The 19,999-nt window shown below is 32.6% G+C and overlaps 1 protein-coding gene across 1 annotated transcript in view; it reads left to right on the top strand.

Annotated features, from left to right (window-relative positions):
* The first annotated feature begins 862 nt into the window (after positions 1–862).
* Positions 863–19,999, top strand: part of LOC126878777 (uncharacterized) — a 33,367-nt gene continuing 14,230 nt past the window's right edge. Inside the window, exons 1-2 of the mRNA XM_050641674.1 lie at positions 863–1,036; positions 8,557–8,772. Coding sequence (XP_050497631.1) covers positions 874–1,036; positions 8,557–8,772 — 379 coding nt within the window. The 5' untranslated portion in view covers positions 863–873. The remainder of the gene's footprint in view (positions 1,037–8,556; positions 8,773–19,999) is intronic.

Here is a 19,999-nt window from a genome sequence, read left to right as displayed (position 1 = left end):
TGCATTTCTGTAGCTTTCTATTGGTCAGAATCTCCTATGAATGAAATAATCTAGTACAGCGGTTCTCAATCTTTTTGAGTCATGTACCACCAAATACTTTTTATTATTTTTGGTACCACCTAACTGAAATACCTATCTAACTAGATGATCTAATTAACTATAATAGTGGTGCTGACTTTGGCTGTTTTTGAGTTTTGTGTACCACCTCAAATAATGATATGTACCACCAGTGGTACATGTACCACAGTTTGAGAACCGCTGATCTAGTAAATTCATATATCAATACACGTAAAGTTACACGTAAAATTCAAATATCGTCTTCCAGTTCTACTTTCGATTACTTTGGGTGAAAACCTAGGACTTACGAAGTCCAATTACTTGTTCTTATGTATAAGTAGAATTTTAATCTATATTTGAGTGTCATATTCAGCAGCTTAACTTATTAAATTTCTAATACCTTTCTAAGGTAGGTAGATTATGCACTTTGCATTTATTTTTTAAATTTTGGAATAGATTGTTACTGTTTTTTGTTTCACTTCATTATATTTTATTTATATTGACGATTTATATACTTAATTTTAGTAAATTGTATTTGTTTTTGTTTTTATTTATGATTCTTGTAAGCTTTGTCTATAAAATTGTTAAATTTTTCATGACAATAAAGCATATTTCTATTCTATAATAATTATGATTTTTGATAAAGAGATAAGTCATAAATAATGATAAAAAAACTTTTCATAAAATATGATTTTACTCGCATACAAACTTCTTTCTTATCATTTATAATTTCGTAATCCAACTAACCACAAACCAAACTTGCAAGCCTTGTTAATTTAAAAATACTTCTGTAGTGAATAAATGATTGAAAACACAATGAAGTGTTTAATTAAATTGTTAGTGATAGTGAGGTTTATTTCTCCTATTTTAAGTGACTGTTTGCAAATAATTGATAATGGGAAAAACTGGACGGTAATTGTACCGACCTATAGGGCTTATGCCATCGGAGACGAATATAAAAATTTCTTTAATGTAGCAGGTATTACAATTAAATAAAATAAGTTTTGTTCGAGTCATAATTCAATTTTTTAGGCGTAACATTTTGACAATCACTACATTATTTTGTAATCTGCACTCGGCTGGATTCTAATTTGCGATTGGGCACTAGAAAGTACATATTTAGAAACCCCTTTAGCCAAATTTTTAGCTCCCTATGTAGTCGTGATGTTGAAAAAGTAACTATTCGTTACAAAGTACTCGTTACTTACGAATACCGAAAGCAACGATTACTATGCAGAGAGGCAAATCGTTACTTTGATTACTCTGATTACTTCGTTACTTTGTACCAATCGTATCAGAGCGGGTAATGACTATTGTATCTACAACCAGTACACTTGATTACTTTCTATAAAAAAAATACCAATCGTATCCCAGCGAGTTAGTAACGGACGGGACCGGTATTTTACGAGTGTTATGGAATATCGTTATCGGTATGAAGCGTTTTAATGGTGTTACAGAATACCTATACAAAATACCTACCTACTGAGAAATACGATTCTCGATATGATTATCGGTACTCGAATACAAAAGTAATCATAGTAATCAAAGTAACGAATACTGTAAATGATTACTTTATACAAAAGTAACGATTTATCCCTTAAACAGATCGGTGAAGGTCGTTGTTATATCGAAATACCTATACAAAATATCTACCTACTGAGAAATACGATTCTCGATATGATTACCGGTACTCAAATACAAAAGTAATTATAGTAATCCAAAGTAACGAATACTGTAACTGTAAATGATTACTTTATACAAAAGTAACGATTTGTAACGAATCCTCGAAAGTAACTATAATCAACATCACTACTATGTAGCCCCAGGGTCCTCTATCGAAAAGTCCGCTACTTCGAAAAAAAAAATTCCTGAGCGATCCGCTGCTTAAAAGCACTTGAAAAAGTTCACTAACATACATTTTTATCCAGGGTAACATCCAGGTTTATCTATTACATCCGATGAATTTTATATAAATATGTAAAACATCTTTATTATTTACATTTAAAGGGTTTTTACCCTATACATTTTGGTGGCTCAGGCATGCAAATTTTGGCTTTTAAACACTGATGATGGATTCCTTAATCCGAAAACGTTTTGTATTTTGACCCTTATTTAGGGTATTTTAATATATACCTTTTACAAGAAACTTGGTATTTTTGTGATTTATGGTATACAGCCAGCTACAGGAAGTTTATTTTCCTCGTGGATTTTATACATTTTTATGCCTAAGAACACTGCACTGATTTATTTCAGTTTTTTTATCAAAATTGAGCCCAGGGAGAATATTTGAATTTTTCAAAGACATTTTAGCTTATGTAGGTAATTTTTGCAAACTTCTAAATAATGCCATTTTATCTACGTATTATCCTCAAGACTTGAAAAAAAAATATTTTTTGTATTTTCTCCACGTTATTAGTACATAAACTCAACTGCATGTCAATAAATAACGATGTTTAATAATTTTTTTCATTTCTAATAGCGGGATGAGATTTGACATTTTCAGACCGGAACATGCTCAAAATATGACAAACCCTCTTTTTTGATATTTTTTCCCATGTTTGTAGCAGATAACCTCAACTGAGTAGGTATGAATGAATAATCATTTTTGACTCATTTGCTTACTTTGAATAATAAAAAAGTTAGCTACGTTAACAACTAGGGATGTTTTTCATCAATAAATCCTCATTTTCTGCTTAGTTTAATAAACAAGTCTAAAGTAGGCTATGACAAAATAACAATTTAATGGATGTCAAATTGTTAACAGTCAAAAAGTGTCTGGTTTGTTGTGAAAATTAGTAGATTTATTATTTAAAGTTTCAATAAGTCCGTATTTTTTGTCGTTGTTTGGTGGAAATGGAACGCGCTACAAGTAATTTGACCCGCGATGAGTGTGTTCAAGCAGTGGTCTTACATAGCGAAGGACTTAGCTACCATGCTATCGGCTCCTTAAATTGGTAACAATTTTTTTCCTAATGTACGATAATACAAGACCTCATGTTCACGAACTGTAACCCAATATTTACTATGGGTAAATCTTCGGACTTTGAATTGGCCATCGCATAGTACAGATTTTAACCGTATCGAACATTTGTGGGACATAATTGGCAGAAGACTAAGACAGCGTTTGCCAGTTCCTAGAACCTTACAGATGGTAGAAACAGTAGCTCTCGAGATTTGGATTGATATTGATCAAGACGAAAAAGCATACCTTATTTGTAATATAAAAGTACATACATCTCTTTTACAAAACGGAAAGCAAAAAACAATCGAAAGGAAGACTTGAAGAGGCTTATGTTCAAATGTGGACGTGAATGGCTAGACGAAGAAGAAGAAAAAGATCTCTTTTATTATTGAAAACAAGCCAATGAACCAAAAACAAAATGTTAAAGGAAGCCTAAGCCCACATAACAATGATGTTCGCATCATGTTCTAAGCATATACTACCAACATTCGTCGGAGTATATTCTTTTTAGTATATGTGTAGTACAAGCATAGCATCTACCTTAAAAAACATTCTAAATTTCATGTTCTTTGCATATACTTCAGAGTATATTCTCGTACCGAATATACTAAGTATATTCGTGTACGTAGGATCTCGGAATATTCGTAAAGGTTTATTCTTAGAATATACCTTTATCGAATATTCTTAACACATACTTATAAGTACATTCTTAACACATACTTATAAGTAGATACTTTTAAAATATCTTAAAAATAATTTGTATGTATAGGAAGTATAATATTAGCCTTATAGATTATCAACTTCGTTATTTTTTAGAATACATAATTAATAAAATTTATGTATGTAGGTAGTATTGGACGAATTTCAGTTCAAAATTGTTGTAGGGTAAAAAAGTTTAAACATTAATTGTATTAACGTTTACATAGATACTATTAAAAATTCGTTTTCATAATTGAAATGACTTTACCATTTCGAGTTTATCATGAATCATTAGTATTTTTACATCCTTGGAATTTGAATTTAGGTACATTCAATTCAATAGGCCATTTCGCAGAACCAAAACGTGCCAAACTGCACAACCAAAGCAACCAGAGGCTTTGGCGTTGCCAACCGTCGAGTAAGCTTTTTCCGTCAACTTACCTTAAAAATTCCCACTTTTATAAAAAAAACTTCCCTCCTGTTTACAAAATCTGAGAAGATATGTTGAATTATTTTCAAATATTTTGATTTTTTCTCAATATTTTACAATTTGGACTGGAACAATAATTCCCTTTTGAGTTAACTTTTTCCCTGTATCACCTTTTATGTTGAAAATTCCCGCAAAAAGGGAAATTTCTCTCCGTTTGGCAACACCGATTTTGTTATTCCACAATACATTCATAACCCCCCCCCCCTCCCCCCCATCATATTCTGACCATTTCTATTCTTAATTACCTGAATGGATCAGGGATAGGAAAAAACCGTAAAATATGAAAAAGAAAACAGGCATTATTTCATTATTTGTATCATCTATGTGGATCTATGCAGATGCAGTGTTAAGGATGAAGGCGAATGATGTAGTAGTAGGACTAGGACTAAAGAACATACATAATCTGTTTATTTTGTTTGCGGTGCTTCAAAATACATATAATCTATTTTGATAACTCAATATTACTTAAATAGGTAAGTACATATAAGTATTATATAAATTTTAGTTACTTATTATGCATAGTTTAGTTTAGCTAAATATTATATAATGATTTATATAAATAACTAAAATTTATAAATATGTACTTACTTTTTAAGTAATATTGTAGAATGTAGGTACTAACTACATTCTCATTTGCAATTAAAATATGTAAACAGATATTTGGTAGAACCAGTAGAACCTAAGATGAGATTAGGTGATGCTGAAAACATACTTCTAAGCAATATAGCACTTGATAGCACTTTCTTAGAATATTCTTAAAAATATAATATTCTTCCCATACAAAGATGTGCGGTAGTACGTTCTTAGTATATAAATAGAAGGTTTATAGCACTTCCTTGGAATATTCTAAAAAGTACCTTCTTGGTATAAACTAAAAAGATGTGCGGTAGTATGTTCTAAGTATACACATAGAAGGTTTATAGCACGTCCTTGGAATGTTCTAAAAAGAACATTCTTGGTATATACTGAAAAGAAGTGCGGTAGTACATTCTAAGTATATACATAGAACGTTTAAGTACTGTAATGTAGTATATACTCAGTATCTGCTCTGCACATTCGCAATGGTAATTACGCACATTCTCAGTATATACTTTTTCTGAAAAGTATGTTCTATGAATCTACTAAGAACATGAAATTGTTATGTGGGAGGCTACAATTGAGTTTAAATTTAAATATTTTATATATGCTAAACTATTCCCAGTGTGTTCCGAACTTTAAGACAAACACAGTATGATTGTTACACCCGGTATAAAATGACATTTACTTGTCTAGCAATATCATTATTACATCGATTTTCTTAAATAATAAGGCTATAACATACTAAGAAATCACTCAAATCGGACAACATGTTTAGGAAATTCGAGACATCCAACGTGTACAATTCAGCGAGTGAGCCGATTATATTGCTCTTAAGGGTAGTTTCATTCTCATTAGAAATCATCAGAGACTGTATATTATATGGTTATCTCTCAACAAACTAAAACAAACCGGGCCTCCTAGTATACTTAATAATATACAGTGCTAGTCAAATGTCCCCCTCGTATCTTTTGAACGGTTATACCTATGTATGACCTATACCTAATAGTGAAATTTTAAAGGAGGAAATAAACGGATTTAAGCTTCTTAACTAGTCATGATAGGTGACGTAATTATGACAGATGACTTTACAGCGCCACTCTGACAGATAATTTTAAATGGGACCTCAAGTCCTCGTTTGTGCAAGTCCTCGCAAATGATCTCGCAAGGGATCTCAAGTCCTCGCAAGTGATACCTCGTTTGAAAGATATTGAAAATACCTATTCAGTCATACTACTTTTGTTTGAGTTTAAGCTAACTTTGATGAATAAATTATGAAAAAAATATAAAATTGTAGTTCTGCATTTAATTAATAAGGATTCAAAATTCCGCATATGATTACTTCTCAAAAAGGTTGACGTTGACGTAAAAACTACAAGAGAATTGAAAAACGTCAACTTTTTTGACAAAAAAAAACATAGGCGGACATTCGAATTTTTATTAATTAACTGCGAAACTGCAATATCTATTATATTTATTTAATTTATTCACCAAAATCAAAATCAAATAAAACCCAAAAAAATTAGTTTGACTAAATAGGTATTTTGAATACCTTTCAAACGAGGTATCACTTGCCATAAGGTCCCATTTAAAATTATCGGTCACAATGACTCTGTTACGTCACCTGTCACCTGTCATGACTAGTTAAGAAGCTTACGTCCGTTTATTTCCTCCCTCAAAATTTCACTAATATAGGTATAACCGTTCAAAAGATACGAGAGGGGTACGGACTTTTGACTAGCACTTAGCACTGTAAAATAATAAATATAACAGCGATAGTTACGAACTGTTGATGTTACGAAATGTCTTGACACGGAATAGTCCCATACCAGGCAAATATTCATATCTGCTTGACCATTGTTGATTTGGATGTTTTTTAGCTGTTCGTAAAACCATAATATATCCTATTTATTTAAAGATATGAGTATTAATGACAAATTATTATTTATAGAGATATAATGGTGGTATGACAGTTGCTAGAACGTTAAAAACCCCTATTATACATTGACGACGTTCGAGTTGGAATAAATTCATTTTCTCGAGAATGGGCAACTCTGGAGATAAATCCCGAAAGAGGTCGATTTTTATTTTTAAGTTATAGCTTTTTGACATATACCTATATCATACTAGTGACGTCATTCATCTGGTCATGATGACGTAATAGATGATTTTTTTAAATGAGAATAGGGGACGTGTGATAGCTCATTCGAAAGGTTATTTAATTCTCTATTTACTTATGGTAGCGGAGCCCAAGCGGGGATTTTTGCAGTTACTCGAGCGCGTCAGATTATCATATGGGGAGACACCTGGTGCCCTGCAGATGTACCTCTATCATATATTACCTCTTAACACAGGGAAGTTCGTTAAGGGGGAGCCGAAAAAAAAATCTATCCTTAAAAATACTCAAAATTGTCAGATTAAGATAAGGTAAGTAAAGGACATGCATAACAGTGCATATTTCAAAAATCTGACGATTTGAGTGGGGCGTAAGGAAATGGGTGAGTTAAAAGTTTCACAAAAAAAGCGAATAATTCGCGAAATGAACGTTAGATCGAAAAACTAAAAAATACGTGTTCGATATTTTTCAAAAATCTCTTGAATTATACCAAACATGACCCCCCACGGAGAAGGGTTGGGGTAAATTTAAAATTTTAAATACAAATTCCGCGATATTTCGCAAAATAAACATTAGATCGAAAAACTGCAAAATACACTTAATCAATATTTTTGAAAAATGTATCGAATGGTACCAAACACGACCCCCACGGAGGTGGAGTGGGGGGTTACTTTAAAATCTTAAATAGGAGCCCCTAATTTTTATTCCAGATTTGGATTCATTACGTAAAAATAAGCAACTTTTATTCGAAACATTTTTTCGAATTATGGATAGATGGCGCTACGCGCCATCTACAACGATTGTTGGAAATGGAAAATTAAATTAAAAAATGGAAAGGCCCCACTAAAATAGAAAACTTTACTTAACTTTTTTTGGTCTTAGGACCTACTCTTCACAACCCAATAGGTCCCCAAAGCGCTCGAGTGACTGCACATTTAGCATACTTCGCTCCCCTACTATATAAACATTAACATAATTATTTATACAGAATGCCCAAAAAAACTTTTTTGAATTAAATTAATTGAGACAAAAAGAAGAATGTATGTAATTTATATAATGCAAAATACAGCTTACTGCGGTCAGAAAACAGAAAAAATTTTAATTTGTTAAATAATCATTGCTTTTGTTTTCAAGCGAAAACCAATATTTATTTGTCAAATACATAAACATTTTTTCCTATTTTTGGATAACAGTAAAATGTATTTCGAATAAAATAAATTATAGACATTCTTCTTTTTGTCTCAATTAATTAAATTCAAAAAAATTTTTTGGGCACCCTGTATAAATAATTTTATTAATGTTTATAGGTATTAGTGAATAGAGCATTGAATAACCTTTCGAATGAACTATCACACGACTCCTATTCTCATTTAAAAAAAATCATCGATTACGTCATCACGCCCAGATGGATGACGTCACTAGTATGATATAATATATTTGGCATATATTATATCCCAAAAACTTACAATTTAAAAATAAAAATCGACCGGTTTCGGGATTTATCTCGAGAGTAGCCCATTCTCGAGAAAATGAATTTATTCCAACTCAAACGTCCTCACTGTATACTTCGGACTGCATCTTCAAGATCCTGCCTGGTTTATTGTAACCTAATAGGTTATGTTTATAGAAAATAACATTTTTTATTTTTTGTTTTAGAAAAAATTTCCACTTATTGTCATATTAAAGAAAACTGTAATGTACCAATAGATCCGATTATGAATTTAAACAAGGAATTTTATCGAAATAATTTTAGGCATGTAGTTCGACAGTACCTGAAAGAAAATAATTTGGAATTTACTAATGTAACTTCCTTGCCCTTAAAGGAATACGCAAAATTGTTAATTATGTTGGACAAGACTGGATTTGATCAAGGTATGGAATTAACATTAGGATATAATAAAATAAAACAACAAAATAGTTATTTTTCTACGGCCGTGCTAAAAGAGCCACCTTCAAGCGCGTTTCCGAAAGTTGCACTTTCCCGCACGGCGTGCGTGAAAGTAAAATATATTATAATACATACAATAAACTAATATTGAGATATTATTCACTAATTTATTTCAAATTTATCTTATTGTGTTCATGTTTTAATGAAATTAGCGCGATTATTTCATTCATAGGAGATTCTGACCAATAGAAAGCTACAGAAATCTAAATTAAACTGATTATTTTTTAATGATTTTAACTTCAAATCGTATAGTAAGATATTTGATCACGTGTTTAATTCTGTCCAATCAGATTAAAATTATACTGAGAAAATTACCGATAGAATTTTTTTAAGTAGATTGTTTCTGTTTAATGGCAACCAGTTTCCTAGTTTTGACAACTGTCACATTTAAGAAAATATCCATAATATACGTATTAAAAAATAATCTTACGAATATCACACGACAGTAAGAATAAATAAGAAAATAATGCTTCATTTTTACTTAAATTTGTTGTCATTGGGCAATAGCCACTCGAGCCTTGTGGGCTCTCGTGTCTATTGCCGGACAACAAATTTTGGAAGAACTGTCGCATTATTTTCAATTTATTCTCACTCTCTTGTGATATTATACCCGATAATTTTTGATAATTTCCCGTCGTCAAGTATATTACGTCAGATGCCCTTCGTTGCTACGAAAAAATACATTAAGTGACATTAATGACAATTAATGTTTTAAAAATTATAAAAGTGATGACTTTCAACCGTAAAATATTTATAACAACTGTGTGTTTAATTGTACTAATTTGTACTTACATAAATAAATTACAATAAAATTTTGGTTTTGGACAGTTTTATTCATGAAATAATCGCAACAAATTGCACTCGATCTCTAAAATTAATATAGAATTTTAGAGCTCTTGTGCAAGTACTACCTACTGATAATTCGATGACATAAAATTATTTTGACATAATATTTAAAACTCAGATCAGTGGAAAATTACAATGGTTTTGAATCGTCGTCACGGAAACCAATATCGTGGTCGTGGTAACCCATTATATTGAAAGTTTGGTTTTGACAACCTTGCCAAAGAATAATTTGTGTATTTTCACTTCTAAATAAAAATTGATATAACTCTATTTTTTGTGGCTTTTTTCCAAACGTACGGCCCTAGAAAAAATATTGTTCCTAACTCATGCGGAAAGTGTCTTCCCCGCACGCGACTGCTTGCCCGAACTCCGCTATCGCGTCGTTCAGGTTAACGGCAGTCTCGTGCGTGAAAATATCACTTTCCGCACTAGTTACTTTCACGCACGAGACTGCCGTTGACCCGAACGACGCGATAGCGGAGTTCGGGCAAACAGTCGAGTGCGGGGAAGACACTTTCCGCATGAGTTAGGAACAATATTTTTTCTAGGGCCGTACGTTTGGAAAAAAGCCACAAAAATAAAGTTATTTAAATAGATTTATATAAATTTTTATTTAGAAGTGAAAATACACAAACTAATTCTTTGGCAAGGTTGTCAAAACCAAACTTTCAATATAATGGGTTACCACGACGACGATATTGGTTTCCATGACGACGATTCAAAACCATTGTAATAATTTTCTACTGATTTGACTTTTAAATATTATGTCAAAATAATTTTATTTCATCGAATTATCGCGCTAATTTCATTAAAACATGAACGCAATAAGATAAATTTGAAATGAATTAGTAAATAATATCTAAATATTAGTTTATTGCATGTATTATAATATATTATAATGCCATTATACAAGGTATTTTAATTACGCAGGGCGTGCGGGATAAATTACTTTCACGCACGCCGTGCGGGGAAGTACAACTTTCGGAAACGAAATGCATGCGTGAAAGTGGCTCTTTTAGCACGACCGGGCCGTAGAAAAACGATATTTATGTTCTTCGTCATTTTTTTCAGTTTTCGGCATAGGCATAACGTCTTTATCATAATACGAATGGGAATCTTTACTCTCACTATTTTTGTGCTCATAAAATTTAAAATCTGATGTTACCTTTTGAAGTAAATAAGTGAAATTCAGCTCTCTATGCCGAATAAAAAATATCTCAATTTGTAACTTAAAATTACAGGGAGGCTGGACGAAAATGAAACAGATGTAATAATAGGGAACTTGCACATTTTTATTACATAATAATGTTCAGTTTTGTTTAAAAATGAGATTTCCAAAATTTCACGCTTCAAACACTCGTAATAACTTAGAAATACAAATTTAAAGTCTTCTGCGGTATAAAATAGTTCAAACGACCCGTGACGTAACATAGTTTTATTATATAGTTATGATTATGGTTATATTTAGGTATATTCTTCTCCTCCTTCTTTATTTTATTGGCCTCCACCTACTTGGGTATTTGGCCAGCTCATCGTCGCCGAATAAGGAAAAAATATTTATATTCCAATGACATTCTTTATCGTTTGTCATTGTAATAATATATACCAGTTTGTTGAGATTGGAGTTTGATACAGTTTTTGAAGGAAAGGAAAGAAAGTTTACTATGGAAAATAAAACCATTTTGTAAAAGTACAAGTTTTCTATGAATAAATGAAACGATCAAAAACACTTGTGAAGTCACATAACTGTATTTTCTACTGACTTTTATAATGTCTAATTTAAAATTATATACAATTTTGTTTACTTTGTTGGTGCAGAATATAAACATATATACCGGATGACCTCACGACGCGTTTTGGGCTGGCTGGTATAATTTTTAATCTTCTTTAGGGGCCAAACGAAAGACAAAAACAACTTTTTTATCTTCGATACATATTTTAAATTATGTTCTGTTGTGACTTATAACATTTTTTTCGAATTTAAAATTTTATGCAAGTTCCCTATTGAGTCGCCGGCAGTTTCTCAACTGTCATCAATACGACTAACTTCACGCGTAACTTTGATACGAGAATTATAAAAAAAATATAAAGAGTTATAAAGACATATGTACATATAGGTCTGGATCCCGCGCATGAAAAAAAAGTTGATTAATAGCAAGCTGAAAATTTGGTAATAGCTTAAGGGTGTCTAGTCGGATACACTTTGATACACGGGAACACTGGAACAGGGGCAGTTTTAATTGTGGAACAGGTTGAAAATTTGGAACGGTCACACCACGGAAACGGCACATTTATTTTGTCCGACAGAACAGACTTAAACTCTCCGAACAGAGATTAAACACTCATGCAAAAATCAGACTGCTATTTATCACCAAATGGGCGTTTTAATGAGTGGAACATGTAGAATATGTAAAATGACAGGAATTATGACAGGTGATAAATAGCAGTCTCATTTTTGCATGAGAGTTTAATCAAATACTATAGTTGGTTTAATCTCTGTTTGGAGAGATTAAATCTGTTCTGTCGGACAAAATAAATGTGCCGTTTTCGTGGTGTGACCGTTCCAAATTTTCAACCTGTTCCACAATTAAAACTGCCCCTGTTCCAGTGTTCCCATATATCAAAGTTTATCCGAATAGACACCCTTAAGCTATTAACAAATTTTCAGCTTGCTATTAATCAACTTTTTTTTCATACGCGGGATCCAGACCTAATATTTTTTTTGTAATTACACCTTCAATTTACCGTGCACTTTTCGTAGACTCTGCCGATAAGGTAGGGCCGTGTTGAGAAACTGCAGCGTGCTTGTAATAATTACATTTTTGAAAAACCCAGCAACGTCAATTTTTGATTAAAGGGAAACATTTCTCCAGTATTTGCGATTATTTTTTTTTTTCACCTCAAATCCAGGGTAAGAATTACCCCAACAGTTTTAATGGCGATGGGAGTCAAATAAGATATTGTTTTAAAACCCTTTAGTACGTCCTTTAAAGGTAAAATATTGCAAAACCTTTAAATTTTAAAGAACCGCTTGGATTGACATGAAATTTGGCATACACATAGCTAACAAGTCAAAGAAAAAAGTGATTTTTGCCCTTTTGCCCTAGGGGTGAGTTTCACCCCCTTTTGGGGATGAAAAATATATGTTCGAAATAAGTCCGGAAATGGATAAAATGACTAATTCTAAGCAACTTTTGTTCTATAAAGTTTTTTCACCAAGTTAATACTTTTCGAGTTATTTGCGAGTGAATATGTTAATTTTTAACAAAATAACCAAATAACCACGTTTTCAGACGAGTTTTCGCAAATAACTCAAAAAGTAAGTGTTTGGTCGAAAAAAAGTTCGTATCAAAAATATAGCACGTAAAAAAGTGAAAAACATGGTGTATATATTAGGTCACTATACCTAGTAGAAGCGGAGTTATAGCTAATGATAAATTGGTTCATATTCGTCAAATTCCAAATCGAATATTTTAACGTGCCATAACCAAAAAACGAAACACTGTTTTGGGGAAAACTCTTTTTAACTTATTTAAAGTTTTATAAAAATGCCTATTTTTGTTAAAAAAAAAAAAAATTAGCGTCAAAAGTAAACAAGTTACGCTCAAAATAAAGTTGGTCCCTTTTTTGGTAAGAAATCGGGAAAATCTCCCCCTAATGAGCATTTCAAATGAACTGAATTGTTACCACTTCACAATTTTTTTACTCGCGTATGTATTGATCATATGATCTGTAAGTTTCATCGGTTCAAAGTCCTTATTTTTGAAAGAGCTGTAGTTAAAAGGGCTTGACGAGTCACTTATCACGAGTGTATGCAAGTTTAGAAACACCTAATCTACACCAATTTTTGTCTTATAGAAAAAAAAGAAAATACAAAATATTCAGAAAAGTAAAGCCGACTTTTTTTATTGTTTAAGCTTTTTGGTATCTCTAACAATTTTTAAGTTAGGTATGTTTGAAAAAAAAAGCAAAGTAAAAAGTTATGTTAAGTTTGAAAAAAGCATTTTTTCAAAATTAAAATTTTTCAAAATTTTACTTTAAAACCAAATTTTTTCAAAAATAAACACTTTGAATAGATGAAAATTACAGATCATATAAACACAACATAAGTGAAGTAACTTGTGAAGCGGCACCGATTAATTTCATTTAAGTTGCTAATTGGGGGTGATCTTTTTTTTTGCCTAATTTTTTTGCCAAAACAAAAGGGACCAACTTTATTTTGAGCGTAACTTGCTTACATTTGGTGCTAGAAAATTTTTTTATAGAAACAGAAATAAAACTTTTTTTTAACACTTTAAAAAGTTGTAATGTGTTTTTCCCAAGAATACTTCATTATTTGGATATTTCAAATTGAATTATTCTATTTGGAATTTTTCGAATATGAACTTTCGAATATTAGCTATAACTCTGCTTTTGCTAGGTATAGAGACCTAATATATACACCGTTTGTTCACTTTTTTATAGGCTATAGTTTTGCTAGGAATATTTTTTTCGACAAAATGCTTACGTTTTGAGTTATTTGCGATAAAACCGTCTAAAAACGTGGTTATTATGTTGAAAAATTAACATATTCACTTGCAAATAACTCGAAAAAGTTTGATTTGGTGAAAAAACTCTATGGAACAAAAGTTATTTAAAATTAGTCCGTTTATCCATTTCGGGACTTATCTTGGAGATATATTTATTCACCCCCGAGATAGGGTGAAAGTCACCCCCAGGACAAAAACACACATCGGCACCATATCACTTTTTTTCTTTGAAATGTTAGCTATGCGTATGCCAAATTTCATGACAATTCAAGCGGTTCTTTAAAATTTACAGCAAAAACCGTGAAAGAATCTACTACTTGCAATTTCTTATAAATCAGTCTTTAAATTTTTAAATTCGGCCCAATACTTCATTTTATCTAGTTAAAAAGACCCTTGAACTTTAAATTGTATTTATAACCTGCTTAGTTGATTTAATAAGTCAATGGTTAAGACAGAGCTAAAATAATAATGTGCGAATTAGAACAGACAATTATAAATGCAAAGACCTCAAAAGCATTAGGCCCAGATCAGATACCCACTGAGCTAATTACATGCATTGCCAAGAGATAGACGAAGAAATAGCATTATACTTTTAGATCTATGTATTCAACAAGGTATAGGTATACAACAGGAGTAATACCCCAGGATTGGTTGCTGTCCACGTTTGTAACACTACCCAAGGCAGTACATGCGACAAAATGCTCCCAGTACAGAACAATTTCCAAAATAAGCCACACACTTAAGATATTTCTCAAAATAATAAATGGGAGGCTGTACAAAAAATAGAAGAAGATATAGATGACACCCAGTTTGGATTCAGAGGAGGATTAGGAACAAGAGAGGCTCTGTTCGCTTTTAACGTTCTCGCGCAAAGACGACTAGATATGAACCAGGATATCTGTGTCTGCTTTATAGATTATCAAAAGGGTTTGAAAACTCGTAGAACTTTTAAAAGAAAATAATGTGGACAGTCGAGATATACGGTTATTGTCAATCTGTTCTGAAATCAAAAAACAAAGGTTAAAATCGAAAACGTCGAAACAGAATCCATAGAAATCAAAAGAGGTGTTAGACAGGGTTGCGTGTTGTCTCCATTGTTATTCAATCTGTACAGCGAAGCTATTTTTAAGGAAGCAATATTAGAGGAAAAACAGGGTACTTATATCAATAAACAGAAAAATCTTCAACAACATAAGATTCGCAGACGACACCGCTATTTTTGCAGACAGTTTAGAAGCACTGCAACGATTAGTAAATAGATTACATCAAGTCAGTATAAAATATGGACTACAAATGAACGTTAAGAAAACCAAGTTCATGATTATTTCTAAGAAACACACAGTAAGAAGGCTAGATATCGAGGGAAAACAAGTAGAAAGAGTGAATAACTACATATATCTGAGAACCGGGGTAAATGAAAACAATGACCAAGGTAGTGAACTCAGGACACGCATCGAAATTGTAAGAAAAGCATTTATAAAAATGAAAAAAATGTTTGTTAATCGAGACCTTCCTCTGGAACTGAGAATAAGAGCCTTAAGATGCTACGTGTTCTTGACTTTGTTGTATGGAATGGAAAACTGGACACTAAAAGTAGACAACCTAAAGAAGCTCGAAGTATTTGAGATGTGGTGCTATAGAAGGATTTTGAAAACACCATGGTTCCAACGAGTTACGAATGCAGAAGTGTTACGAAAGCTACAAAAGGATTGCGAGGTGATAAAAACATCAAAACAAGAAAGGTAGAATAAGTAGTTTGGGCCACATTACTCTCTCTCTCTCTCTCTCTCTCTCTCTGTCTGTCTCTGTCTCTGTCTCTGTCTCTGTCTCTGTCTCTGTCTCTGTCTCTGTCTCTGTCTCTGTCTCTGTCTCTGTCTCTGTCTCTGTCTCTGTCTCTGTCTCTGTCTCTGTCTCTGTCTCTGTCTCTGTCTCTGTCTCTGTCTCTGTCTCTGTCTCTGTCTCTGTCTCTCTCTCTCTCTCTCTCTCTCTCTCTCTCTCTCTCTCTCTCTCGTTCTATCCCTCCTTGTGGAGTATTGGCCAAAAGTGTAAGATTGCTGTCTGGCCGGGACAGCGCATCTTCTTTTGTTTTTATTCTCTGGATAAATTGTGAACTAATTCCCTTCACGCTCTTCTATCTTTTGCTCTCTTTTTGACTTCGCCCCATTTTAGTCCAATTTTTTCGTGTTCTCTCGTTGTTGTTCTTTTTCAGCTGTTGTCTGGTCTGCCTCTCTTTTTTTTCCCCTCTGGTTGGTATTCAAGTGCTTGTCTTGCTATGCTGCTTTGGTCTTTGCTCAAAGTGTGGCCGATCCATTTCCATTTTTTTTACTTGACTGTAGTAGATATGTTAGTTGGCTTTGCCCTTTCCCATAGTTCTGTATTAGTTATTTTGTTTGGCCAGTATATTTTCATGATTTTTCTTAGAGATTTGTTTACAAATGTTTGTAGTTTTTTAGTTGTCTTTTCGTCCTGTTTCCATGTTTCTGCTCCGTAGAGCAGTATACTTTTAATGCAACTATTAAAGATTTTAATTTTTGTTGTTTCCGATATTTCGTTTGTTTGCCAAATTCTATTTAAAGCATTGAATGCGTGTTGAGCCTTTGTTATTCTCGTCTGTATATCCTTTTTACACCCCCCGCTCCTTTCCATGACAGATCCCAGATATGTGAACTTGCCTACCTCTTCTACTTCTTTACCGTTTATCATTATTTTATTATTTGGATGGTTATTATTTTTAGGAGTTTAGTTTTATCTGTGTTTATTCGAAGTCCGATCGTGTCGGAGTACTGTGCCAATTTGTCAATTTTTGCTTGCATATGATTTCGGTGTTCAGTTATCAGGCAGATGTCATCTGCAAATTCGAGATCTTCTAACTGTTTGAATAGGTTCCACCTGATGCCTGTTCGATCGTCGATTACTTTTCTCATTACCAAATATATCATAATAAGGAATAGGGTAGGGGATAGTACACAACCCTGTTTGACTCCACTGTCTATGGATATTTCTTCTGTTATTTCACCTGAATGTTCTAGTTTGGCTTAGTATCCTTCGTAGAAGAGTTTAATAAAGTTTATGATTTTTAGTGGTATCCCATATAATCTAAGGATTTTCCACATCTGTGCCCCATTTACACGGTCAAAGGCCTTTTCGAAGTTGATAAAACTCACATCTATATCTTTATTCCATTCATTTATTTGTTCCAAGATAATTCTAAGGGTGCAAATGTGATCAATAGTGTAATGGTTGGAACGGAAGCCTGCTTGGTTGTTTCTCAGTTTTTTATCTAGTTCCGGCTTCAATCTTTTCAATACGATTTTGGTCAGCACTTTGGATGTGGTACTTAGTAGTGTTATTGCACGCCAATTGTTGCATTTGCTCAGGTTTCCTTTTTTGGGTATTTTTATAATCAATCCCTCTTTCCACTCCTTTGGCAATTCTTCGTCCGTCCATATTTTATTCAAAAGTGTATGTAGCATCTCTACTGACTGCTCGGTGTCTGCTTTTATTATATCAATGGGTAAATTGTCGATTCCTGCGGCCTTGCCATTTTTTAGAAGTTTTAGGGTGTTTCCAATTTCTTCCCTTGTAATTTCTCCAGTTCACTTCTAGCTCTGGTGATTCTACTTCATCTTCTATGATTTGAGTTATTTCATGCTTAGCATATATCCTTCGAAGTATTCCTTCCATCTTTGTATTATTTCTTTCTCATTTTTTATTCAATTTCCTTGTTTATCCTTTACTTCTCGTATATTTCGTTGTGCTTTTCCTGTTAAGTTTCGTATGATTGTATATTGTGTTTGTAAGTCGTTTTCTTTCGCTGCTTATTCTGATATATTTAGCATCTCATTTATATAGTTTCTTTTATCTTTTCTGGCTTGTTTTTTTACTTCTGTGTTTTTTGCCTTGTATTTCCTTTCAAGTGCCCTCCCTTCTTCCGATCCTTCCTTTTGTAGAATTTCTTCCTTGATTTTTTCTTTCTTCTATCAATAGTAGAGTATCTTTAGTAATCCATTTTTTATTTTGTCTTCTTTTTAATCCGATTGTTTCTTTTGCTGTATCCATCATAACTTCTTTAAAATATTTCCATGTTTCTTCAACTGACTCTCCAGTTTGTTGTGATACTGTTCGGTTAATTACGAGTTTCTTACTGAATTTATTTCTTATACATTCTTGTTTTAGGGCATCAAAGTTGTACTTGTTCCTTCTGCTGATTTTTTGGTTTTTATATCTGGCTAATTTCATTTTTAGTCTCGCTTTGATTAGGATGTGGTCTGACCCCACATCAGCACCTCTTAAGCTCCTGACATCTTGCAGCCAGCTTCTCCATTTATATTCAATTATTATGTGGTCTATTTGGTTCTTGTATCTTCCTCCTGGTGATTTCCATGTTTCCTTATGTATCCGGTTATGTTTAAAGATACTTCCGCCTATTAAAAGTTCATTTTGCTCACAAAATTCGATTAATCGATTTCCATTGTCGTTTCTCTCTCCAATTTCCTCCTTTCGAATCACATTTTCATGTCCTGTATTATCATTTCCTATTTTAACATTAAAGTCTCCGATTACTATTTTTATATCTTTTCTATATTTATTATTAATCCTATTAAACGTTGTTTGTAGTTGCTCGTAAAATTCTTCCTTCTCATTTTCGTCGTTTATATTCGTAGGAGCATATACATTTATTACTATTATGTTATAATAATATCTTGCTTTCAGTCTTGCCCAAATAATCCTTTCTGACACTGGTTACCACTCTACTAGAGCCTTTCTCCCCTTTTGGGCTAGCAGTATTGCCACTCCCTTTTCGTGTTTGTCATTTACATAATATACGTGTTAACAGAATATATCATTAGTTGTTGCCGTTGGTCTCCTATTCGGGTTAATCCACTGCCATTCCATCTTGTTTCGCTTAGTCCAACAATGTCTAATTTGTACTTATCAATCTTTTGGCTTACCTGCGCCAATTTTCCGGTTTCGTGTAGGGTTCTTACATTACATGCTCCTAGAAATATGTTCTCTCTTGTGTCTATTTCAGGTTTATCTTTCGTTTTTGCTCTATTTCTATTTTCGTCCTTGCTCAATTCCTTTTTCTGTGCCTTGTCTGTTGTGATTTGTGCTTTTGTTTGTGTATTTCATCTTCTGTTAGTTTTTTGGGTTCACCTGGTCTTCTTCTAGCTGGTTGCTGTATTGGTTCCATTTGTGTGTTTTTCCATCTATTATTAATTTATTATATTTTATTGTAACACTTTTACCCTTATTTATTTCTTCATTTGTGACTGGTTTATTTTTTTCTGTGTTTGTAGTTCTTCTTTTGTTATGTAATTATTTATATACACTTTATAGCCTTTTATGTGTTTTAGTTTAGCCTTATTTTACATGATCTTTTCTTTTTCAAACTTGTTCCGTAGTTTGACCAAACATGTTTTTTCTCCCAGTTTGATAGCTTCTTCGATTTGAACATCGACATTCATTTCTTTTTCCATGAAGTTTCCTACAGCTTGTTTCGGTGGATTTCTCTCGATTATATCTATTGGCAGCCTTGTATTACAACATTATTTACTTTTCTTTCCTTTTCTAGTCTTTGTACATGTATTTTCATATCGTTTAGCTCTTTTTTCATTTCTTCCTTCTCCTTGTGTTTCGTTTGGTTTTCTTGTTTAACTTTCTCCAATTCTGTTTTCAGGTCGTTTAATTCCTCCCAGTACTTTCTCTGTTCATTCTTGATCTCTTTTACTTCCGCTATTAAATTTTTTATTAAATTTTTTGTTTCTTTGGTTAA

Source organism: Diabrotica virgifera, chromosome 1, assembly GCF_917563875.1.
Source record: "Diabrotica virgifera virgifera chromosome 1, PGI_DIABVI_V3a".
Lineage (NCBI taxonomy): Eukaryota > Metazoa > Arthropoda > Insecta > Coleoptera > Chrysomelidae > Diabrotica > Diabrotica virgifera.
The sequence above is the reverse complement of the archived record's forward strand: the minus strand, read 5'-3'. Positions and strand labels throughout refer to the sequence as shown.